Source organism: Ahaetulla prasina, chromosome 1 (assembly GCF_028640845.1).
Source record: "Ahaetulla prasina isolate Xishuangbanna chromosome 1, ASM2864084v1, whole genome shotgun sequence".
Lineage (NCBI taxonomy): Eukaryota > Metazoa > Chordata > Lepidosauria > Squamata > Colubridae > Ahaetulla > Ahaetulla prasina.
In genome coordinates, this window is record NC_080539.1 from 370,397,253 (window position 1) to 370,421,733 (window position 24,481).

At 45.9% G+C, this 24,481-nt stretch overlaps 1 protein-coding gene across 1 annotated transcript in view; it reads right to left on the reverse strand.

Annotated features, from left to right (window-relative positions):
• The window catches only part of LOC131188358 (disintegrin and metalloproteinase domain-containing protein 10-like), a 35,448-nt gene extending 12,860 nt beyond the window's left edge, over positions 1–22,588 (reverse strand). Inside the window, exons 1-10 of the mRNA XM_058163584.1 lie at positions 22,362–22,588; positions 20,206–20,324; positions 19,184–19,336; positions 14,884–14,975; positions 12,695–12,817; positions 10,484–10,576; positions 8,525–8,684; positions 6,772–6,932; positions 5,045–5,216; positions 2,753–2,897 (exon numbers count right to left, since the gene is read on the reverse strand). Coding sequence (XP_058019567.1) covers positions 2,753–2,897; positions 5,045–5,216; positions 6,772–6,932; positions 8,525–8,684; positions 10,484–10,576; positions 12,695–12,817; positions 14,884–14,975; positions 19,184–19,336; positions 20,206–20,324; positions 22,362–22,369 — 1,226 coding nt within the window. The 5' untranslated portion in view covers positions 22,370–22,588. The remainder of the gene's footprint in view (positions 1–2,752; positions 2,898–5,044; positions 5,217–6,771; positions 6,933–8,524; positions 8,685–10,483; positions 10,577–12,694; positions 12,818–14,883; positions 14,976–19,183; positions 19,337–20,205; positions 20,325–22,361) is intronic.
• Positions 22,589–24,481: the final 1,893 nt, after the last annotated feature.

Genomic DNA, 24,481 nt, shown 5'->3' on the forward strand with positions numbered 1-24,481 from the left:
CTTGATTTGATCAGGAGGAAAAAAAAATAAATCCTCCAATCGCAAACGAACAACCATCCACCCACCTCCAAAGGATCATTTTCTAGCTATCTGGTCAGAGTTTTACCTCATTCTTCTTAAGTTGTCTGTGGTAGGCTGCTCTTGAGCCTGGAGGCTCCATTTGGATGCCAAGTTCACATTAGCATTTCTGGATGGCCTCCACGGGACTCACCCCGTTCAAACACAGGCGGAGGCCAAGGCCGCAGGGGGTGAAGTTGGCTTGTACTCTGGACATCTCTATCAAGGCTTTCCAAAGCACAGTCGTTCTCTTCCTGACACCGTTGTCCCAGAGGCTTAAGGACACAATTCTGGTTACAACAGAATCCTTGACTGGGGCTGTAGGAGAGAGGGAGGGAGGGAGGGACAGAGAGAGAGAGAGAGAGAGAGATGATGGATGAGTGACGGATGATTGATGATAGATGGATAGATAGATGACAGGTGATAGATAGTGATAGAGTGATAGATAGATAGATAGATAGATAGATAGATAGATAGATAGATAGATAGATAGATAGATAGATAGATAGATGATAGTGTTGGAGTGATAGTGATAGATAATAGAGAAATAGATGATAGAGAAATAGAAAGTGAGATAGGTAGCTATAGATGATAGATATAACAGAGAGATAGAGAGATGATGGATGAGTGACAGATGATAGATAGATAGATGATAGTGATAGAGTAATAGATGATAGTGATAGTGATAGAGAGATAATAGATGATAGAGAAGTAGAGAAATAGATATATATATATATATAGAGAGAGAGAGAGAGAGGGACGAATGATGGATGATAGATGGATAGATAGATGATAGTGATAGAGTGATAGATAGATGATAGTGATAGTGATAGATAGATAATAGATTTATTTATTTATTTATTTATTTATTTATTTATTTATTTATTTATTTATTTATTTATTTATTTATTTATTTATTTCGATTTTTATACCGCCCTTCTCCGGAAGGACTCAGGGCGGTGTACAGCCAAGTAAAAATACACTGTATACAAATTAAAAGAAATTTAAAAGGAACATATTATGATGTGGCCGAAAAATTTTAAACAATTTAAAATATAAAAATATAAATAACCCCAATAAAATTTTAATCCAGTCCCGCTTGAATAAATAGGTGCGTTTTCAGCTCACGGCAAAGATGATAAATAGATAAATAGATAGAGAAATAGAGGGAGAGATAGATATATATATATAGAGAGAGAGGTGGATGAATGATGGATAATAGATGATAGATATAAGATGGCTAGGTAGATGATAGATAGATAGATAGATAGATAGATAGATAGATAGATAGATAGATAGATAGATATGATATGATAGATTGATAGATGATAGATTGATAGATGATAGATAGAGATAGATGATAGATAGATAGAGATAGATAGATAGATAGATAGATAGATAGATAGATAGATAGATAGATAGATAGAGATATGATTGATAGATGATAGATTGATAGATGATAGATAGAGATAGATGATAGATAGATAGATAGATAGATAGATAGCTGATAGAGTGATAGATAGATAGAGAAATAGAGATGAGAAATAGAGAAATAGAGGGAGATATATATATAGAGAGAGAGAGAGGTGATGGATGAATGATGGATGATAGATGATAGATATAAGATGGGTAGATAGATAGATAGATAGATAGATAGATAGATAGATAGATAGATAGATAGATAATAGATGATAAATAGAGAAATAGAGAGATAGGTAGATAAAAATGATAGATATAACAGAGAGAGAGAGAGAGATGATGGATTTATTTATTTATTTATTTATTTATTTATTAAATTTTTATACCGCCCTTCTCCCGAAGGACTCAGGGCAGTGTACAGCCAAGGGTAAAAAACAAAATATATACAATTAAGATAACAATTAAAACAAAGCAAATTATAAAGGCTGATAGTTAAAAATTAAATTTTAAATTTTAAAATAGTAAGAAAACCCAATTAAAATCCAACACTAATTATGCCAGTCCCACTTGAATGAATAAATGTGTTTTGAGCTCACGACGGAAAGTCCGAAGATCAGGCACTTGACGCAGGCCAGGGGGAAGTTCGTTCCAGAGCATCACTGCCCCCACAGAGAAGGCCCTACTCCTGGGGGCCGCCAGCCGACACTGTTTGGCGGACGGCACCCTGAGAAGACCCTCTCTGTGAGAGCGTACAGGTCGGTGGGAGGCAAAGGGTAACAGCAGGCGGTCTCGTAAGTACCCGGGTCCTAAGCCATGGAGCGCTTTAAAGATGGTAACCAAAATCTTGAAGCGCACCCGAAAAACCACAGGAAGCCAGTGCAGAGTACGGAGCAGCGATGTCATATGGGAGCCATGAGTCACATGGGATGAGTGACGGATGATAGATGATGGATAGATAGATAGATGACAGTGATAGATAATAGATGATAAATAGATGAGAGAGAGAGAAACAGAGAGAGATAGGTAGATATAGATGACAGAGAGAGAGAGATGATGGATGAATGATGGATGAGATGATAGATATAAGATGGGCAGCTAGCTAGATGATAGATAGATAGAGATGATAGAGATGATTAGATAGATGATAGATGGATGGATGGATGGAAGGATAGATAGATAGATAGATAGATAGATAGATAGATAGATAGATAGATAGATAGATAGATAGATAGCTTTATTGTCATAGAAATAAATAAGTCCAATCCATCACTGCTACCTGCACGTTGCTCCTGGTTTCAACCTGCACTGGATTCCCCTCGGCTCCCCAGCACCATAGCAGCAGGCGTCCTCATTGTCGCTCCCAACATCGCATTCTTCCTCCGGATCCACAATCTGGTTCCCGCAGATGGGACGGTCGGTTTCTGGAAAGGAAGATGGAGAAGAGGGGAAACAGTTATTCCTATTCCCAGGAGAAATTTGCAAAAGTTGCTTGATTGTTTGGCTTTTGGCCTGGAGCAGAAGTCGGGTCATCCCATTATCTGCTGCGGTGAGTGTTAAAAGCACAGTGGAGCCTCTGTGCGGTGTGGCAGTTTACTGGCAAGACTCCGCAGCTGAAAAGGGAGGCTTGATTGCATGGCTCGCCTGTTGTGGCTCCAGCCCCGCCCGGGCCTGGCCCCCTGCCAGAAAGTGACTCAGAGAGTGAGGGGGAAGGGCCGTCAGGGCTCCCCTCTGCAGGGCCGGCCTCTCTGGCTTAGCTCCAGGAGCCAGAGGCAGGCCAGGTGGAGGAGGTGACGAGGCCTCTGTCTCCTGTATCTCCCCCCGACCAGGCAACGCTTCCAGACCCAGCTGTGGACAATCAGTCCTGGTTAGATCCCCAGTTTCATAGACAAGAGAGGCGGGAACAACAGAAGAAGGGGTGGAGCAGGCCTAGAAAGTGCTGAGTCACGGAGCCACACCCCACAGGGTATAAAAGCAGGAGAGGCTGCTCTACTACTTTGTGACGGACAAAACAAACTGACTGGAGAAAACTTGAGCTGAACTATTTGACTGAGCATTCGGCCTGGATTGCTGTTTGTTCCTGACTTCCTGGTTGCTCTGGTAACAAGCTTCTGTGACGCCGGCATCAGGGAAGATAAAGAAAATTTTGGCAGACAATTGCTGGTTTGCTGCCAGAGCTGATAGCTGCCGTGGACTAAATTGCTGGCTAATTGAGTCAGTTCACGTGCCTCCTGGACTGAGGTGGGGACAGAACATCACCTCTCAGCTTCTCCAAAGCTGTGGTTGGGCACTGTGAAAAATGCTGAGCCTCCCTAAGCAGAGAAAGTCTACCTTTTATCTCCCATTGTTGGGAGTCATAATAGGGCCTCCATGGGCAGAAGTTTTCTACCCATATTTGTCAGCCAACTGCAGAATGAGGAGGACCTTTCTCTTCCTGCTTGGCATCAAATTTGGACACAGTGAGACGCTTGCTTATCTAACACCTGATTCACTCTGAACAACAAAAATGGAGCTTCCATGCAGAGGAAGACTCTACCTTATACGACTACAAGATAAGAGACAATGATTGGCCACAGGGAGGAATTAGATATATAGCAGAGCAGCGTTTCTCTGACTTGGCCATTTTAAGAGGTGTGGTGAGTTTCACATAATTTTACCACTGGTTCGCCGCACACTGAAAATGTGAGGCCGCGCGCCTTCCGCACATGCATGCGGTGTTCTGCGCATGTGCTTTGCTCACATGTGCGACTTGTACACATGCAAGCAGCTTAGAAAATGTGGCTAAATAGGACAGCAGGTCGCCACTACCGGTTCGCCCGAACCGTCTGAACTTGTGTCTTGCCCGCCCTCAGAGCAGCCGGGGCCTTCTTACCTGCTCCCGAACACTGAGGAATGTATGCCTCCCGGCCCAAGTCCTGGCTCCATGCCCCCACAAACTGCAGAAGAAGGAGCATCTCCCTGCCCCAGCCCTGACTCCATGCCCAGGCAAACGGAGCAGCTAGACCCCTCCCCCTCCTCCACAGCATGTGAGCCTGAGGAAAGTTTACTTCCAACAACAGCTGATTGGAGTGACCCTCGCATCAGAAGACTGGAGAGGCGGAGGCAACAGAGGGAAGGGAGGGGCAGGCCTTAATGAGTGCTGAGTCATGGAGCCACACCCCATGGCCTATATAAAGGATCTGCTTTCTGGCAGTCTCTGAGTCAGGCAAAAGTCGAACTTATCTTGCTGAAGTCACTTACTGGTCTCCTGCCTGCTCTGAGGACTTTGCTAGGACTTTGGGCAGAGCTGCAGAGGCAAGCCTGATTCGGATTTCCCTGACCCGGCCGTCAGCGGAGGAGTGGGACACGACAGAACTGGTGTGGACTTCAACTTCCAGACTTCCCCAGCCAGCAAAGAGAGTTGGTCCACACCTCTTAAAGTGGCAAAGTCTGGGAAAACTGATCCAGCCCCACCTCTGAGAACCTAATCCAGGATCCTTGGAACTCCCCGCCACCAGAAATCTAATTTAATCTTTCAAACTGGATTTGTCAACAATCCAGAGGATTCAAACCCACGTCGGTTCCTCCAAACCTGCGAAACAATGATCCTTCTTGTGCTCCAGAATATTTGAAATATAGGCGATGCTACACGGAGAGAATTTATCGTTATTGAATTCGGTCCCATCCGTGGCGTAATTGAACATCAGGAATTTGCCCCGGCTGGTGTTGAGATCAAAACGGGAACATTCTTTGCTCTGGTCATGCTGTAAGAAAAAGTTGCAGAGAAAGAAACCAACGCGGACGTTTTTGGCTGGACTTTAGACGATCCGGAGTCAAACTTTTAAAATTTACAGCAGGGGTGTCAAACTCAAGGCCCGCGGGCCAAATCTAGCCCACGGGGTGCTTAGTTAGATCTGACCAATGGTGGGATTCAAATAAATGAACAACCGGTTCTCTGCCCTAATGAGTGGCCATGGTGGGCGTGGCCATGGTGGTGGGCGTGGCCATGGTGGGCGTGGCCAGAGGGTGTGACAGGCAGCACTCGGCCTCCTGCACCCCCCTGTGAGCAAAAATAGGCCGCGGAGGGGACGACATGCACTGCCCTCCCGCGTCCCGTTTTTTTATTTATTTATTTATTTACATTTATATCCCGCCCTTCTCCGAAGACTCAGGGCGGCTTACAGTGTGTAAGGCAATAGTCTCATTCTATTTGTATATTTACAAAGTCAACTTATTGCCCACCCAACAATCTGGGTCCTCATTTTACTTACCTTATAAAGGATGGAAGGCTGAGTCAACCTTGGACCTGGTGGGACTAGAACCTGCAGTAATTGCAAGCAGCTGTGTTTTAACAACAGGCTTCTTACAGCCTGAGCCACACCGCGGCCCTAGTTTTGGGCCTAGTAGGCCTCTCTGCAGCCTCCTGGGAGAAAAAATGGGCCACGGGGGGGGGGCATCGCACCCTCCGCACCCCATTTTGGGCCTAGTAGGCCTCCCTGCACTTACCTGGGAGCCAAAATGAGGCCCGCGGGGATTCCTGGAAGGGGCGGGGAGGCAAGGGGCCAGGCAGCAATTTAACTACCGGTTCATGCAAACCGGCTGATTCCCACCACTGGATCTAACCCGATAGACTGCCCTGGAACCAGCAATGGTCTGGGCCACAGTGCCTCTGCCAGTGGAAACAGAGCTCGGGAGGGCTCGGAAGAGCTCCATTTTCAGCGGGACGGCCTCCTGCAGCTCTCTGCCAGCAAAAATTGAGTTGTTGGCTGTGTGTCTCCATTTTCACTGGCCGAGGGCTCCAGGAGGCTGTTCCAGGCAAAAACGGAGCTCAGGAGGGCCGCAAGCAGTCCTCCTGAGCTCAATTTTTGCTGGCAGAGGGTTGCCGGAGGCCATCCCAGCTGAAAACAGAGCTCAGGAGCCCGTTTTCACTGGTTGAGCACTCGGGCCGCCACAGGTGCCCCTGACACGTGTGATGTCAAACTGGCCATGCCCCCCGCCGCCCCCTCCCTCGCTCCCCAAGTTCGAACAGATCGAAAGGGCCGTGGGTGGCTCAGGCTGTAAGATAGCCTGTTATTAAAACACAGCTGCTTGCAGTTACTGCAGACTCGAGTCCCACCAGGCCCAAGGTTGACTCAGCCTTCCATCCTTTATAAGGTAGGTAAAATGAGGACCCAGATTGTTGGGGGGGCAATAAGTTGACTTTGTATATAAATATACAAATAGGATGAAGACTATTGCTAACATAGTGTAAGCCGCCCTGAGTCTTCGGAGAAGGGCAGGATATAAATGCAAATAACAATTAAAAATAAGAAGGCTCACATGCGCGCCCAGGCTGTGGCCAAATTCATGCGCCAGGGTGATGTGGATCATCCGTGGAGGAAGCAGCTGGCCGTACTTCTGCAGCGTGATCAACCCCGTGTTCAGAGAGGCTTCTTTCTCTTGGAAATGCTGATATTTTGAGCAAATCCCTCCGAAGTCGTCTGCAAATAATCACAGTGAAGAAAGAAAGAGTGAAGATTTCTACTTGCACAGAGCCAACATTCCTTGGTAAGGCCACACTTGGAATAACGCATCCAGTTTTGGTCGCCACGACATAAAATGATGTTGAGACTCTAGATCAGGTGTAGCCAAACTTTTTATACCTACCGCCCACTTTTGTATCTCTGTTAGTAGTAAAATTTTCTAACTGCCCATCGGTTCCACAGTAATGCGCCGTGTATCGTCGTCTGCGCATGCCTCTCGGGATGGATTGGGATGGATTGGGCACCGGCTACCCGCTCTGCTTGTCTGTTACAGCTGGGTGGTGTGGGGGGAGATGCACGAGCTATTCTGGGACGAGGCTCTGTTGTTTGCGGTCGCACTATAGCGCCATTTAGGTTCACTTATGTAACGTGAACTAAGCTAAACTAAACGTGGGCGATATAAATAGTATATTTTCAGAAATTTAAATTGTCACGGGGAATTTGATGAAAACCTAATGAAAATGTTTTTAAATTTTTAAGAAGAGTCTAGACTGTCACTTATCTGAAATAGTGCTATGAATTTTTTTTAAAAAGTCAATTAAATAAAAAAAAAAGGAAAGTGCTTCAGTATTGGACAAAACCCCTATCGCCCACCATGAAAGCTGGAACGCCCACTAATGGGCCGTAGGGACCAGGTTGACTTCCACTGGTCTAGATAGAAAGAGTGCAGAGAAGAGCAACAAAGATGATTAGGGGACTGGAGACCAAAACACACGGAGAACAGTTGCAGGAACTCAGTATGCTTAGTTTAATGAGAAGAAGGACTAGGGGAGACATGATAGCAGTCTTCCAATATCTCAGGGGCTGCCCCAAAGAAGAGGGAGTCAAGCTATTCTCTAAAGCACCTGAGGGTAGAACAAGAAGCAACGGGTGGAAACTAATCAAGGAGAGAAGCAACTTAGAACTAAGGAGAAATTTCCTGACAGAACAATTAATCAGTGGAACGGCTTGCTCCATCACTGGAGGTTTTTAAGAAGAGAATGGACAATTGTTTGTCTAGAATGGTATAGGATTTCCTGCTTGAGCAGAGGGGTTGGACTAGAAGACCTCCAGGGTCCCTTCCAACTCTGTTATTCTGTATTCTGCAAAAGTTCCTAGACGAGAACGACTAGGGGTGACAGGATAGCAGACTTCTAGTGTTTGAGGAGCTGCCCCAAACAAGAGGGAGTCGGGCTGTTCTCCAAAGCACCTGAGGCAGGACAAGGAGCAATGGATGGAAACTAATCAAGGAGAGAAGCAACTGAGAACTAAGGAGAAATTTCCTGACCGTGAGAACAGTTAATCAGTGGAACAAGTTGCCTCCAGATGTTGTGCGTAATGCAACACCGGAGGTCTCTGAGAAGGAATTAGAGAGCTCTTTTTCCAGAATGGTGCAGCGATACAGTTAGTCCTTGACGTATGACCGCAACTGAGCCCAAACGTTCCGTCGCTCAGTGAGACATTTGTTAAAGGAGGCAACGAAGCTGTCCGCTGCTCAGCGTCATTCAGGACCTTTTTCTGTGGGAGATGGAAGTTCCGGTGAGCAGAACAGAATCCTGCAGGTGTCTCACCTGGTTGCCCATTGAAAGCGATGCCAAGGACGCCACTGTAATCCCGGTCGGTCAGCAGGTAAGATAAGCAGTAACCGTTCCGATTGGTTTTGGAGTGCAGCATAAGTAACATCTCCGGACTGAGAAAGGGAGTCTGTGAAGGGTCCTCTTCTTGGACGATCTGCAAAAGTGGGACAATCCCAAAGCAGGAATGGATGAGACGGAAGGGACCTCACTCCCAGGTGCTCACTTACATAGTCCTCAACATACGACCGCAAGGGCGCCCAGAATTTCAATCGTAAGTTATTTGTTGCGGCCAGTCGGCTGCCGACCCCTCCAGCAGCTGAATCAGAGGAAGAGGAGACGGCATCGGAGTCACGGTCAGCATCAAGGCAACCTGAGAACTCGAGGGGGAAGAGGGAGTGGAGCTGGCAGAGAGAGAGAGAGAGAGAGAGAGAGAGAGAGAGGCGGAGCCTGGGCCGCCCGTCAGCCCTCAGATGGAGTCTCAACAGCCCCCAGGTCTGGAGATGGCTGATGCGGAAGAGGAGGAACAGCTGGGTCTAGTGCCTGACGTGCGAATGTGCAGAAGGCAGAGGAGAGGAGAGCAGTGGAAATCTATAAGCCGGTCCTCGGGACGGAAGAGCCACCGCTGCTAGCGAAGCCCCACCCTAGCTCTAGGGATAGAAGGCAGGGGGCGGAGATGAATAGATGTGGCAGACCACCATTCATCTCCTGGTTGGACAGACTTGTTAGCCTGTGGTGAGACAGAAACTTTTTGCGGGGCTGCCGGTGCTCCTAGTAAAGAAATCGTTGTTTCAGCCACAGAGGGTTTGTCATGTTTGGGGAGCTGGGTCAGAATATTATTGTTCTTGTAAGTCACGGCACCACAGGACCAGGTTGATTTTAAAACCATTTTACGATGGTTGTAAAGTGAGCCACTCTGGTCATTAAGTGAATCACCATGCTCGTTAAGTGAAACACGTGTTCATTACGTGATTCCAGCTTGTGGAATTTGCTATTGGGGATTTTTTTTCCACCCGGAAATGCCGGTTTACTTTCAGAAAAATAATTCATAAATCTCATGCAATCTCATTTCAAGGATGTTTCAAACATCTGTAAATATGGGCTGGTTGTCTAGTGCCCGAAATACGGGGGTGTGATGGGGTAGGAATGGTTGGACATAAAAACTTTGACTCCAGGACATAAATCTGTTTTTTTGGGGGGTCCGTCATAATTTTGAATACTGTCTAAGTCACTGGTTCTCAACCTGTGGGTCGCGACCCTGTTGGGGGGTCGAATGATGATTTGCCAGGGGTCACCTAAGACCATCGGAAATATGGGAAATATACTTGTGAGTCGAAGAATCGCGTTCCAATGGTTGACTCAGCAAGCCAGCTGCAGGCTCTTCAAATCACTAGCCGAATTCGGCTTCAGGCGTGATCAATTAAAAAAGAGAGAAATCTTTGCTCTGATGTCTCCCTCTCAAGCCAGCTGCAATCACTCTCAATCGCTAGCCTAATCTGGCTTCAGACGCCATAAACTTAATAGGGGAGGAGTCTCCGCTTTAATGCCTCCGTCCTCAAGGCAATCGCAAGCAGTTCAGATCGCTAGCCAAGACAGCTTCAGGCGCGATAAATTCAAAACGAAAATAATTTTACGGTTGGGGTCGCCACATCTTGGGGAATTGTATTAAAGGGGTCGCAGCACTATAAAGGTTGAGAACCACTGGTCTAAGCCAAGGGTCTCCAACCTTGGTCCCTTTAAGACTTGTGGACTTCAACTCCCAGAGTTCCTCAGCCAGCTTTGCTGGCTGCGGGACTCTGGGAGTTGAAGTCCACAAGTCTTAAAGGGACCAAGGTTGGAGACCCCTGGTCTAAGCAACTGCAATTGCATCGTCTCTTTTAAGATTGAATTACTTTTCAGTGGAAATTGTAATGACAAATTCCCCATAACTCTGTCCCAAAAGAAGCTGGAACCTACTGTGATCGTCTTAACTTTGAACTCGATGGTCCCGATCCGGCTAAATTCAGCGGCTTCGTAAATGGTGTTCACAGCTTTTACATAGTTGGCAATCTAGAAAAAAAAAAGGAACTATCCAGAGATATCTCTTAGATGGGTTCACACGACGCTTGGATTCCTGGGGTTATCGAAATACATGAGATTCCGTGGCTCTAGCTTAGTGTTTCTCAACTATGGCCACTTTAAGAGGTATGGACTTCAACTCCCAGAATTCCTCAGTCAGCCCTTGATAGCTTTATGAGGCATGGACTTCAACTCCCAGAATTCCTCAGTCAGCCCTTCCCAGCTTTATGAAGTGTCGACTTCAACTCCCAGAATTCCTCAGTCAGTCCTTCACAGCTTTATAACGCATGGACTTTTTCTACCGAAGGCTCTAACAATCAGGCAACTCAGCAGGGGTTGCCAGACCCTTTTAAAAGCATTTTTTTTTACAACGCCTTCCATCGAAGAGGTTGTAGAAAAAAATGCTTTTAAAAGGATCTGACGATCCCAGCTGAACTGCACGATCATCAGAGGCTTTTGTTTTTTACTTTTAAAAGCATTTTTTTCAGCCGAAGAAAAAATGCTTTTAAAAGTTTTTTAAAAAAAATCTCTGATGATCGCGTGGCTCAGCTGGGCATGGGGGACAGACAGAGATTTTTGCTACCGGTTTTCTGAACCACCCGCCGCCATCGCTACCGGATTGAGCGATCCGGTCCGAACTGGGCGCATTTCACCCCTGCTTTCTCCCTACTTGGAACTGAACCCAGAAGGACATTTCTGTCGTGTCCCACTCCTCCGCTGACGGCCGGGTCAGGGAAATCCGAATCAGGCGTGCCTCTGCAGCTCTGCCCAAAGTCCTAGCAAAGTCCTCAGAGCAGGCAGGAGACCAGAAAGTGACTTCAGCAAGATAAGTTCGACTTTGCCTGACTCAGAGACTGCCAGAAAGCAGGTCCTTTATATAGGCCATGGGGTGTGGCTCCATGACTCAGCACTTATCCAGGCCTGCCCCTCCCTTCCTTCTGATGCCGCCGCCTATCAATTCTTCTGAAGCAAGGGTCACTCCAGTCGGCAGCTGTTGGTAATTGACCTCCCTCAGGCTCACATGCTGTGGGGGAGGGGGAGGGGTCTAGTGTTGGGAATCACTATGGCAATGGTCAGATAATTCTGCTTTGCATTAGCCACATAATCTCTTAGATAAATTACATAAACTTGTAGATGTAGATTCTTCTAAGAATTGGATCATGTACAAGCAAAAGTAGCAAGCAGACAAAGTCTCCATTGTATGTGTATTTCTGCATACCCTGTTCCAACCACATAACCCTAACTGTGATGTTTCCATGTCTCGCTACATTTGAGCATTCTGTAGAAATGTATCCACACCTGCTGTTGCAAACTGCTCAGAAACGCTAACTACAAAGCCTGTCCGAGAAACACCGGACATGATAAGAAAACTGCTTTGCACACATAAAATATTCATCTTGCTCAGCTGTGCTTATAACCATATTGCTACAATATGCAACTGTACCACGTAGGCAATAAGCAGAGAAACAAAGAGCCACCTCATGGTAAAACTCCTCCCAAGAATTACGAGCTTTCTCCCAAAATCATAGGCTTGTGTATGTGCTTGCAGTCACGTGTTCACATGTTGAATATATGCTAATATGTAACCTCCCCTGCTTACCTTCTGTAACCCACCCCTAACCCCTAAACTTAATAAAAGGGTTGTCTCGAGCTAGCTCGGGGCTCGTTCACCCAAGGAGAATTGGACTCCGTGTCTTCGTTCTCACTCCGTTCGGCGTGGGGATTGCCCGGACGATCTCGTGGCGAGCCCGCTGGCCGCGAGAAAAGCCACAGTCTAGTTGCTCCGTTTGCCTGGGCATGGAGCCAGGGCTGGGGCCGGGAGGTGCTTCCTCCTCCTCAGCCTGTCTGGGCATAGAGCCAGGGCTGGGGCCGGGAGGTGCTTCCTCCTCCTCAGCCTGTCTGGGCATGGAGCCAGGGCTGGGGCCGGGAGGCATACTAGGACATTCCTCAGCGTTCGGAAGCAGATAAGAAGGCCCCGGCTGCGGTGAGAGCGGGCAAGACACAACAATTTCTTCTAATAGAAGTATACTAGCTCCACCTCCTTTTATCTCAACCCCCCCACCCCCTTCGTCCTTTAAAAAAAAAGAGAGAGAGAGTGGATTTGCATACCTGGGCGATTACGGCTTCCACAGAACCAAACCTTTGGTAGAAAAGGTAATCGGCTTGAAGGTGAAGCAGACAGGAAGTCTTTGAATAATTCAAACTCCTCCTGGGCCGATGAGTGTGGGTTGCCTGCGGAGAGTCCATGAAGCAGGTGGGTAATAAAAGGAATAACTTCTACCAGCAGTCCTCGACTTACAACGGTTCACTTAGTGACCGTCCGAAGTTACAACCTCACTGAAAAAGGAGACTTCTGACCGTTTTTCACACTTACGACCGTTGGAGCCTCCCCACGGTCCTGGTGTTCAAAATTCAGACCCTTGGCTACTGACTCACATTTATGACGGTCGCAATGTCCCGGGGGGGGGTGTCATGGGATCCCCTTTTGCGACCTTCTGACAGGCAAAGCCAATGGGGAAAAACTAGTTTCGATTAACAACCGTGTGACTGATTTACCAACTGCAGTGATTCCCTTAACCACGGTGGCAAGAAAAGTTGTAAAATGGGGCAAAACTCAACTTTTTTTTAAATTTGCATTTATATCCCGCCCTCCTTCGAAGACTCAGGGCGGCTTACACTATGTTAAGCAACTTAAATGTTTCGATTAGCGACAGGAATTTTGGGCACAACTGTGGTCGTAAGTCGAGGACTACCTGCGCGGGAAGCTAACCAAGGTTAGAAGATTGATTTACATTAGACCAGCCTCAAAGACAGGTAATCCTCGACTTACGACCAGAATTGAGCCCAAAATCTATCTTGCTAAGTCAGACACTTGTTAAGTGAGTTTTGTCCTGTTTTACGACCTTTCCTGCCACGGTTGTTAAGTGAATCACCGCGGATATTTGTAACACAGGTTGTTAAGTGAATCTGGCTTCCCCATTGATTTTGCTGGTCAGGAGGTTGCAAAAGGGGATCACATGACCCCCGGGACACTGCGACTGTCATAAATGTGAGTCGGTTGCCAAGCATCCAAATTTTGATCACGTGACCATGGGGGGGGGGTTTGCTGCAACGGTCGTTAGAGTGAAAAACGGTCACAAATCACTTTTGCCAGTGATGTTGTATTTATTTTATTTATTTTATTTTATTGTTCGTACTTCTATACCGAAGGACTCAGGGCAGTTTACAGCCATATTAAAACAATTACTATAAACATTAAAATAAAATAAAATGAAATATTTAAATTTGGCTGACTATTAAAACTCATCTAAAAACTCCCAATAAAACTCCCAATTATCCTAGGCTTAGAAAACTTGGAACTCCGTCGCCTTCGACATGACCTAAGCTTAACTCACAGAATCATCTATTGTAATGTCCTTCCTGTTAAAGACTACTTCAGCTTTAATTGCAATAATACTAGAGCAACTAATAGATTTAAACTTAATGTCAACCGCTTTAATCTAGATTGCAGAAAATATGACTTCTGCAACAGAATCATCAGTGCTTGGAATACTTTACCTGACTCTGTGGTCTCTTCCCATAATCCTAAAAGCTTTAACCAAAAACTTTCTACTATTGACCTCACCCCATTTCTAAGAGGACCATAAGGGGCGTGCATAAGTGCACAAACGTGCCTACCGTTCCTGTCCTATTGTTTTTCTTAACAGCAACTGCTTGCAATATTGCAGGTTCAAGTCCCACCAGGCCCAAGGTTGACTCAGCCTTCCATCCTTTATAAGGTAGGTAAAATGAGGACCCAGATTGTTGGGGGGCAATAAGTTGACTTTGTATATAATATACAAATGGATGAAGACTATTGCTTGACATAGTGTAAGCCGCCCTGAGTCTTCGGAGAAGGGCGGGATATAAATATAAAAAAAAATAAAAAAATATATATATAAGCTTATACCTCCTTATATTTACTCATATATGTGTTTATATACTATATAATCTTTTTGTATGATACCTACATATATTGTTGTGACAAAATAAAATAAATAAATAAATAAATAAATAAATAAAAATACTATCAGGCCAGTCCTGCTCGATGAAACAACCATGTTTTCAGCTCGCGTCTAAACGTCCGGAGATCGGGGTGTTGGCGCACGCCTGGTGGTAATTTGTTCCAAAGGTTTGGATTTTAGATCGGTCACTAAATGGACTGTTGTAAGTCAAGGACAACCTGTGTATACGGCGAGCGATTTAGTAGCGTGGAAAACTCATTTGTTTCAAAGCTTTTTTATTAATTTTTTTTTTACCTTTGCTGTCAGCTGCCGTTGGAAATCTTGCAGTTGTCGGTGCAGTTGCTGAGCGAGAGATGCTGCTTTGGAGTCGTGGAGAAGTTTATAATCTGCAAAAGTCACAATCGAGGTTCTGTCCTCACTGCACACGTTTTAGCTGCAAGACACGCAGCTAAAATAAGCCAGATCTGGATGTTTTGTTAAAGGAAGAGGATGGCTTTAGCTGCATGTCGAGCTGGACATGGGATCACGTGCAGGGAGGACAAAGCCGTGAAACAGCCATGCTGAGTATGTGGGATGTGGATTTTTGTCCTCGGATGAACCTGCGTCACGGATTAGGCTGGCTGGCTGGCTGGCTGCACGGTGTGAAGCTGGCTAGATTTTTATTGCAAGGGGAAAAAAGATTTCTAAAGGTTCCTAAAGACGCAGGAGCCAAAACGGGTTAGCTAAGAAGATCCAATGGAGGTTTAAAACTAACAAGGATCGTTTCAAGGTGAAGACGAAGGAAGACGAAAAACAAGACTGAGAATTAATTAAACTCGTCTAACTGGCAAGAATTTTCTCTGTCTTGGGAAGGAAATACTTGGCCTAAAATGAAAGTGTTGATAGGTAGCTGCCAAAGGGAATATCAATAAAGTTTCATTCTCCACCCATCTTTTTTCCTTCCTTCCTTCCTTCCTTCCTTCCTTCCTTCCTTCCTTCCTTCCTTCCTTCCTTCCTTCCTTCCTTCCTTCCTTCCTCACTCACACTCACTCCCCTCTTCTTCCCTCCCACTTCCTCCCTTCCTTCCCTCCCTCCCTCCTCCCTCCCTCCCTCCTCCCTCCCTCCCTCCCTCCTCCCTCCCTCCCTCCCTCCCTCCTCCCTCCTCCTCCCTCCTCCTCCTTCCTTCCTTCCTTCTTTCCTCCCTCCTCCCTCCCTAACACTCATTCCCTCTTCTTCCCTCCGGATGCCCTTCAAGGGAGCCCCATGTAGAGAGCATTGCAGTAATCCAGGCGAGACGTCACGAGGCGTGAGTGACCGTGCATAGGCATCCCGGTCTAGAAAGGGGCGCAACTGGCGCACCAGGCGAACCTGGTAAAAAGCTCTCCTGGAGACGGCCGTCAAATGATCTTCAAAAGACAGCCGTTCATCCAGGAGGACGCCCAAGTTGCGCACCCCTTCCATCGGGGCCAATGACTCGCCCCCAACAGTCAGCCGAGGACTCAGCTGACTGTACCGAGATGCCGGCATCCACAGCCACTCCGTCTTGGAGGGATTGAGCTTGAGCCTGTTTCTCCCCATCCAGACCCGTACGGCCTCCAAGCACCAGGACAACACTTCGATAGCTTTGTTGGGGTGGCCCAGTGTGGAAAAGTACAGCTGGGTGTCATCAGCGTACAGCTGGTACCTCACACCGAAGCCACTGATGATCTCACCCAGCGGCTTCATATAGATGTTGAACAGAAGGGGCGAGAGGATCGACCCCTGCGGGACCCCACAAGTGAGGCGCCTCGGAGCCGACCTCTGCCCCCCTGTCAACACCGTCTGCGACCGATCGGAGAGATAGGAGGAGAACCACCGATAAACGGTGCCTCCCACTCCCAACCCCCCCAACCGGCACAGCAGGATACCATGGTCGATGGTATCGAAAGCCGCTGAGAGGTCTAACAGGATCAGGGCAGAGGAGCAACCCCTATCCCTGGCCCTCCAGAGATCATCCACCATCTCCGAAGACTCAGGGCGGCTTACAGTGTGTAAGGCAATAGTCTCATTCTATTTGTATATTTACAAAGTCAACTTATTGCCCCCCCAACAATCTGGGTCCTCATTTTACCTACCTTATAAAGGATGGAAGGCTGAGTCAACCTCGGGCCGGGCTTGAACCTGCAGTAATTGCAGGCTGCTGTGTTCTAATAACAGGCTTCTAACAGCCTGAGCTAGCACGGCCCCTTCCTTCCCTCCCTCCCTCCCTCCCTGACTTCTTCTCTCCCCCTTCTTCCCCTTCTTCCCTCCCTTCCCCTTCTTCCCTCCTTCCACTTCCTCCCACCCTTTCTCCCTCCCTCGCTCTTCTCTCCCCTTCCTTCTTTCCTCCCCCCCCCCCCCCCTCCCTCCCTCCCTGCCTCCCTCCCTCCCTAACACTCATTCCCCTCTTCTTCCCTCCCACTTCTTTCCTTCCTTTCCTCCCTCCCTCCTTCTTTCCCCTCTCTTCTCTCCCATCACTTCTTTCTTTCTTTCCTTCCTCCCTCCTCCTCACTCACTGACTCCTTCCCCTTCTTCCTCCCTCCTTCCTTCCTGCTTCTTCCCTCCCCTCGCCTCCCTCCCTCCCTTCCTTTTCATTCTCATTTTTCATTCATTCCTGCCTGCCTCCTTCCCTCCCTTTCTTCTTCCTCACCCTCCCTCCCTCCCTCCTTTCCTTCCTTCCTTCCTTCGTTCTCCCTCCCTCCCTCCCTCCCTCCCTCCCAATTGAAATCTTTATTTGCTATTGATCTCTCTTTTCTGCCTTGTTAAAATGATAGTTTAATGGCCACTTTGGGAGGTGTTGAACACGGAAGACCCTATTTGGCCCAAAGTTTCAAGCCCACCAAATTTCATCAGGCTTGAAATGTTGGGCTTGCACAATCTGGAACTGCGCTGCCTGCAATCTGAACTAAGCGTGGTACACAAAATTGTCTGTTACAACGTCTTACCTGTCAACGACTTCTTCAGCTTCAACTTCAATAATCCACGGGCAAACAATTGATACAAAACTCAAGGTAAATGGCTCCAAACTCGATTGCAAAAAATACGACTTCAGCAACAGGGTGGTCAACGCCTGGAATGCTGTACCTGAGTCCATTGTTACAGCCTCAAGCCCCCAAAACTTTAACCTTAGACTGTCTACCGTGGACCTCATCCCATTCCTAAGAGGTCTATATGGGGCGTGCATAAGCGCATCAACGTGCCTGCCGTCCCTGTCCTACTGTCCCCATTTATTTGTATACATTTCTTTTGTTCATATCCATGTTTATATTCGTACCTGCTATCTTGTACATGTTTGACAAACTAATAAATAAATAAAGCAACTGTCTTCACGCTTCTCTCCCTCTATTCAATTTTTATTTATTTTTTATTTTATTTATTTTGTCAATCATATATAAGACAGGTAACCACACTTTGCTCGCACAAGCACGAAACCGAAAGCACCAGCCTGAAGATGATGAGTGAGACCTCGTCGAAACGTCGCCAAGATTAATCTCAACCTTACACGGGAAAAGACCTGAATATGCCAAGACCTACATAACAGGTAAAAGTATAAACATAATTTGGATACATGAAAAGAGTAAGTAAAAAGAAATATTAGGACAGGGACGGTAGGCACGCTGGTGCGCTTATGCACGGCCCTTACAGACCTCTTAGGAATGGGGGTGAGGTTGACAGTAGACAGTCTAAGGTTAAAGTTTTGGGGGTTTGGGGAAGAGACCACAGAGTCAGGTAGTGCATTCCAGGCATTGACCACTTTGTTACTGAAGTCGTGTTTTCTGCAATCGAGTTTGGAGCGGTTTACCTTGAGTTTGTATCTATTATTTGCTCGTGTATTGTTGTTGAAGCTGAAGTAGTCATTGACAGGTAGGACATTGTGTCAGATAATTCTATGTACTATTTTATTTATTTATTTTATTTTATTTTCTTTATTTGTCACAACACTATATGTAAGTATAAGCATGAAATAACTCTACGATATATAAGCATATATATAAGCATGTATGTAATAACTATATGAAATTTGGATACAATCAAAGGGAACATTAGGACAGGAACGGTAGGCACACTGGTGCTCTTATGCATGCCCCTTACAGACCTCTTAGGAATGGGGTGAGGTCAATAGTAGATAGTTTTTGGTTAAAGCTTTGGGGATTTTGGGAAGAGACCACAGAGTCTGGTAGTGCATTCCAGGCATTAACAATTCTTTTTCTGAAGTCATATTTTCTGCAATCAAGATTGGAGTGGTTCACATTAAGCTTAAATCTATTGTGTGCTCGTGTATTGTTGTGATTGAAGCTGAAGTAGTCTTCAACAGGAAGGACATTGTAATAGATGATTCTATGAGTTAAGCTCAGGTCATGTCGAAGGCGGCGGAGTTCTAAGTTGTCTAAGCCCAAAATTTGGAGCTTGGTGGCATAAGGTATTTTATGGAATAAAATTTAGGAATTTTCTCATAAGATATCTCTGGACTCTCTCGATTATATTTATGTCCGATTTGCAACTTCAACTCGATTGACCTGCTGAAGAAAATTGGTGATGGGAAGAGAATTGGGGGCTGGGGGGAGGGCTTGACCCTTGGGGTATTTGATGTTCTCACCTAAGTCCCTCTGGTGATAGATGAAGGAATGGGCCTCGGGAAACTCTTTGACCACAGCAGCAGATTCCATGTAATAGGTGCCATTCTGGGTCTGGATGAATCCCTCAAAGACACCGTGGATGATGGACCCGTGGCAGAAAGAAGCTGCGTCTCCTGTCCAAAAGTCACTTTAGTCATGTCGGAAAAAGCTACAGCGGAACCAGATTTGATCGTCGCGGCAAGAGAGACATTGAGCGGCGCAGTTTTGCCGGTATCTCCATAAACGTTTGTTGGGTTTCCTGAGCAAAGAGGCTGCACCCATCCCGCTCCACAGTGTAATTGGGTTAAACCCAGTGGTGGGATTCAAGTAATTTAACAACCGGTTCTCTGCCCTAATGATTTCTTCCAACAACCAGTTTGCCAAACTGCTCAGAAAGTTAACAACCGGTTCTTCCGAAGTGGTGCAAACTGGCTGAATCCCACCACTGGTTAAACCCATCAATTGGGTTTAAAATCGAAAGAGAAAGTCCATGATGAGGTGAGAACGATAATATAAATGAAAACATGCTTCCAAGGACATTTTCAATATTTCTTTTAAAACCTAGAAACTTTATTTAAAAAGGACTGGATGAAGACAGGAAGGAGAAGGGGAGGAAAGGAAATAAATAGAGGAGGAAGGAAGGAAGAAGGGAAGGAAAGGAGGAAGGGAAGGGAAAGAAGAAGGGAAGGAAAGGAAAAGAAAGGAAGAAGGGGAGGGGAGGGGAGGAAAGAAAGAAGGGAAGGAAAGAAAGAAGGGGAGGGGAGGGAAGGGAAGGAAAGGACGGGAAGGGAAGGGAAAAGGAAAGGAAGAAGGAAAAGAAAAGAAAGGAAAGGAAAGGGAAAGAAAGGAAAGAAAAGGAAGGGAAGGGAAGGGAAGGGAAGGAAGAAAAGGAAAGGAAGCAAATGGACGAGGAGTGTTGGATAAATAAATTCTGTGAATAGGTAAATAATAGGGAAAGAAGAAAGAGAATTAAGGGTGGGACCTCTTCCCAAATATACTTCACCTTGGAGGGTGCCTGAATAAACGAAGGAGACATCTGCGGGTTCGGAGGTTTGGTTCATCACAATCACAACGTCCTTAGTGAAAACGCTCGGGTCCTTCCAGAGATGCAGCCGAAAGAGCCTGGAAGGGGGTTTATTACAACACACCATTAAACATTTTTTTGTTTGTTTGTTATTATTCATGGTCAATATGGAGAAGGCCAAGAGATCTCAGCCGAACCTTTGAAATGCCGGGAATTCCAACCACAGGGATCTCCGTTCTCCTCGCCTCACTTCCCGATGCATCTTCTCCAAAGGCCCTCGGTCATAGGAAAGTTTCTCCTGAGATGTGACAAATGCTCGCATGGGGCTGCGAGCATTTGCTTTGGCAGGAAGAGAAGCAGAAGGTTGGAAGGGACCTACCTATTTTCCCTCCCTCTTTTCTTCCCTTCCTTCCTTCCTTCCTTCCTTCCTTCCTTCCTCTCTCTAGTTCCCTTTCTTCCTTTCCTTCCTTCCTCTAGTTTCTTTCCTTCCTTCCTTTCTTCCTTTCCTCCCTCCCTCTAGTTCCCTTCCTTCCTTCTTTCTAGTTCCCTTCCTTCCTTTCCTTCCTCTCTCTAGTTCCCTTCCTTCCTTCCTTCCTCGTTCCCTTCCTTCCTTCCTTTCCTTCTGTAGGAATTTAGCACCCACCCCCCTCCTAGAAGAATGAAATATTTTAGAAAATATTTAAAAGGCAGAATATATTTCCCTGGATGAGAAATGGAGAAACACGGTTTAAAGACAAAGCAGCTTCCTGACTCCCCCACACCTTTGTCAATGGGCCATTAAAGCCTCAGCTAAGCTCACTCATTTCCCCCCACCTTTGTCAATGGGTCAGAGGTAGAAACTCAATCCCCCCACCTTTGTCAATGGACCATCATTTGCAACACAATAGCAACAGAAACTCACCACATGGCAAGGCTCAGGCAAGCTTGAGGGACAACCTACAATGTTAGCTAAGACCCCTAGACCACCTGGGAGTTTGACAACTAATCAGGATACTCTTCCTGTGCCCCAGAAAGTTCAAAGCTCAGAAAAAGCATAAAGCCAGGGAGCACACAGGATCTCAAGCCATGTGATCCTGGCCACCATTAAACCATCTTTCCAAGCAGCCTCCATGTTTCCAGTGTCTTTGTCCCCACTTGGAACTGAACCCAGATGGATATTTCTTCCAACACTTCCTTCCTTCTAGTTCCCTTCCTTCCTTTCTCTAGTTTCCTTCCTTCCTTCCTTTCTTTCCTTCCTTCCTCTAGCTCCTTCCTTTCTTCCTTCCTTCCTTCCTTCCTTTCCTCTAGTTCCCTTCCTTCCTTTCCTTCCTCTCTCTAGTTCCTTTTCTTTTCTTTTTTTTTTTGTTTACATTTATACCCCGCCCTTCTCCGAAGACTCTGGGCGGCTTACAGTGTATAAGGCAATATACACTTCCTTTCCTTCCTCTAGTTTCCTTCCTTCCTTCCTTCCTTCCTTCCTTCCTTCCTTCCTTCCTTCCTTCCTTCCTTCCTTCCTTCCTTTCTTCTAATTTCCTTCCTCCTCTAGTTCCTTTCCTCCTTTCTTTCCTCCCTCCCTCCCTCCCTCCCTCCTTCCCTTCCTTTCCCTTCCTTCTTTCCTCCCTCCAATTTATAGAATTACCCACATCACATACGTCATATACAGCCGTTCCTACATTTCATATGCAGCCCCTTTGAGCTAGTGAATAAGGCACGAGGGCTAGGAAGCGGGAGACTGTGAGTTCTAGTCCCACTCAGCCATGAAAGCCAAACGGATGACTTCAGTCAGAAATATAAGAATTAATCATACACTCAGCAATGCACGAAGTGTGAAAATGAGGAGATCCTCCTGGAAGGTAGTTTTGAAATTCCTCTTTTTGACCTTGAAAATCCTGCACTGTGCTCAGTTTTACAGCCCCTGACCTTCCAAGATCTTCTAAAACCTTAAAAGAAATCCTTAGAAACAAATTATTTTTTGTCAACAAGAACAAATTTCAACAGGCCTCAGGCAGCTCCTAACACAAATCAGCCCATGACTTGGTCTCGGGCACCAAATATGGAGAACAAATTTTGCAAAGAGCCAATGAAGGTTTCTCCTTGCCAAGATAGATATATATCTCTCTCTCTCTCTCTATATATATATATATGAAAACTCCTACCTGTGCATATCGTTTGGGAAAGAAGAAGATTCCAGAAAGGGAAATTTAAGTACCAGAAAGAAATCATGGATTCCGAGGTTCTTTTTCCTTCCTGCAGTAAGATTTGACGGAATCAGAGCTTCGTTCCTGAAGGCAAAATCAACCAGAATGCAGGCAGGATCTTGCAGAGGCTTGTTTGACCCCGAATTGTTGGAAGCCGATGAGCCAAGTTGCAATCTATCCCTGCCCATCAAGGAGATGATATTACTATCCCCCCCACCCTTCCCCCAAAATGCATTTTTCACAAAACCTGAACAATTTGTTTCAGGATGTGGACAGAGGAAGAATCAAGACGTTAAAACATTCTCTGAGCCAATAAAACTACCCTGTAAATCAGGGGTCCCCGACCTTGGCAACTTTAAGGCTTGTGGACTTCAACTCCCAGAATCCCTCAGCCAGCTATTTTGGCTGGGGAATTCTGGGAGTTGCAGTCCACAAGCCTTAAAGTTGCCAAGGTCGGGGACCCCTGTTGAAAATCATCTTAGCACTTTAGGCTCAGGACTTCAACTCCCAGAATCCCTCAGCCAGCTTTGCTGGCTGAGGGATTCTGGGAGTTGAAGTCCACAAGCCTTAAAGTTGCCAAGGTCGGGGACCCCTGCTGAAAATCATCTTAGCAACTTTAAGGCCTGTGGACTTCAACTCCCCAAAATCCTCAGCCAGCTATTTTGGCTGGGGAATTCTGGGAGTTGCAGTCCACAGGTTTTAAAGTCACTAAGGTTGGATACCCTGCGTATAAATCATTTCCTAGGATCAAAGATTTGCAACACTTGAAAGAAAGTGCATTGACTTAAATTTAGTAAGATGTTTTTAACCCATCTCCTTCCACTTATAACTGTATGACTGTAACTTTGTTGCTTGTATCCTTATGATTTATATTGATATTGTTTCCTGATTGCTTATTTGGATCCTATGACTATCATTAAGTGTTGTACCTTATGATTCTTGAAGAATGTATCTTTTCTTTAATGTACACTGAGAGCATATGCACCATGACAAATTCCTTGTGTGTCCAATCACACTTGGCCAATAAAAAATTCTATATTCTATTCTATTCTATTCTATTCTATCCTATCCTATCCTATCCTATCCTATCCTATCCTATCCTATCCTATCCTATCCTATCCTATCCTATCCTATCCTATCCTATCCTATCCTATCCTATCCTATCCTATCCTATCCTATCCTATCCTATCCTATCCTATCCTATCCTATCCTATCCTATCCTATCCTATTCCATTCCATTCCATTCCATTCTATATTTTCTATTCTTTTCTGTTCTGTTCTGTTCTATTCTAATTCTACTCTATTCCATCCCATTCCATCCCATCCCCTTCCACACCATTCTCTGTTCTGTTCTGTTCTGTTCTGTTCTGTTCTGTTCTGTTCTGTTCTGTTCCATTTCATTCCGTTCCGTTCTGTTTTGTTCTATTCTGTTTCTTATTCTATTCTATTTTTCTATTATTTTTCCATCCCATGCCCCTTGAGCTAGATGAAGCCTGTTTATTGACAATTATTTAAGTCGATTTATTCATTCTTCCATCCCTCTTGCCGAGTTTGAGAGGCTCCGTTCTACGCCATCAAATTAAAGGGCTACATTAGCGTTATATGTACAGTATTTTTTTTTTATTATTTTGTGCCGAATGTTCCAAATCCTCCTGGGTCCACACAAAAGTCCCCGGAACTCAGATCTGGGCAGCCAGCCCTCTCTTGTTGCTAAGCCTTCTTTACTAGGTGGAGCACTTCGTGGTGCCCTTTCCTTGGTAACGTTGGATAGAACTTAATACCTCTCTGACCCTGAGGGCTCCAGACTAGGGTAAAGTGTTCCACTTTAAGATATGGGTGCCTTTCAATGTCGTCTTTGCTAAGGTAGATGGTCAAAAAAAATTTGGCTGTCCATCTGTATGCAGAATTTCATGGTAGTTGGTTTACAAGTATCATGCGAATCAGAACTAGTTACAGGTATGCAAGCAGCCACACGGCTCGCACGAGTGGGATCACCAGTGTCCATAATGACGCTTGCACAAGTGGGGCTGCATATACTACAGATCACATGAGTGGGATCACCAGTGTTCATGGTGACA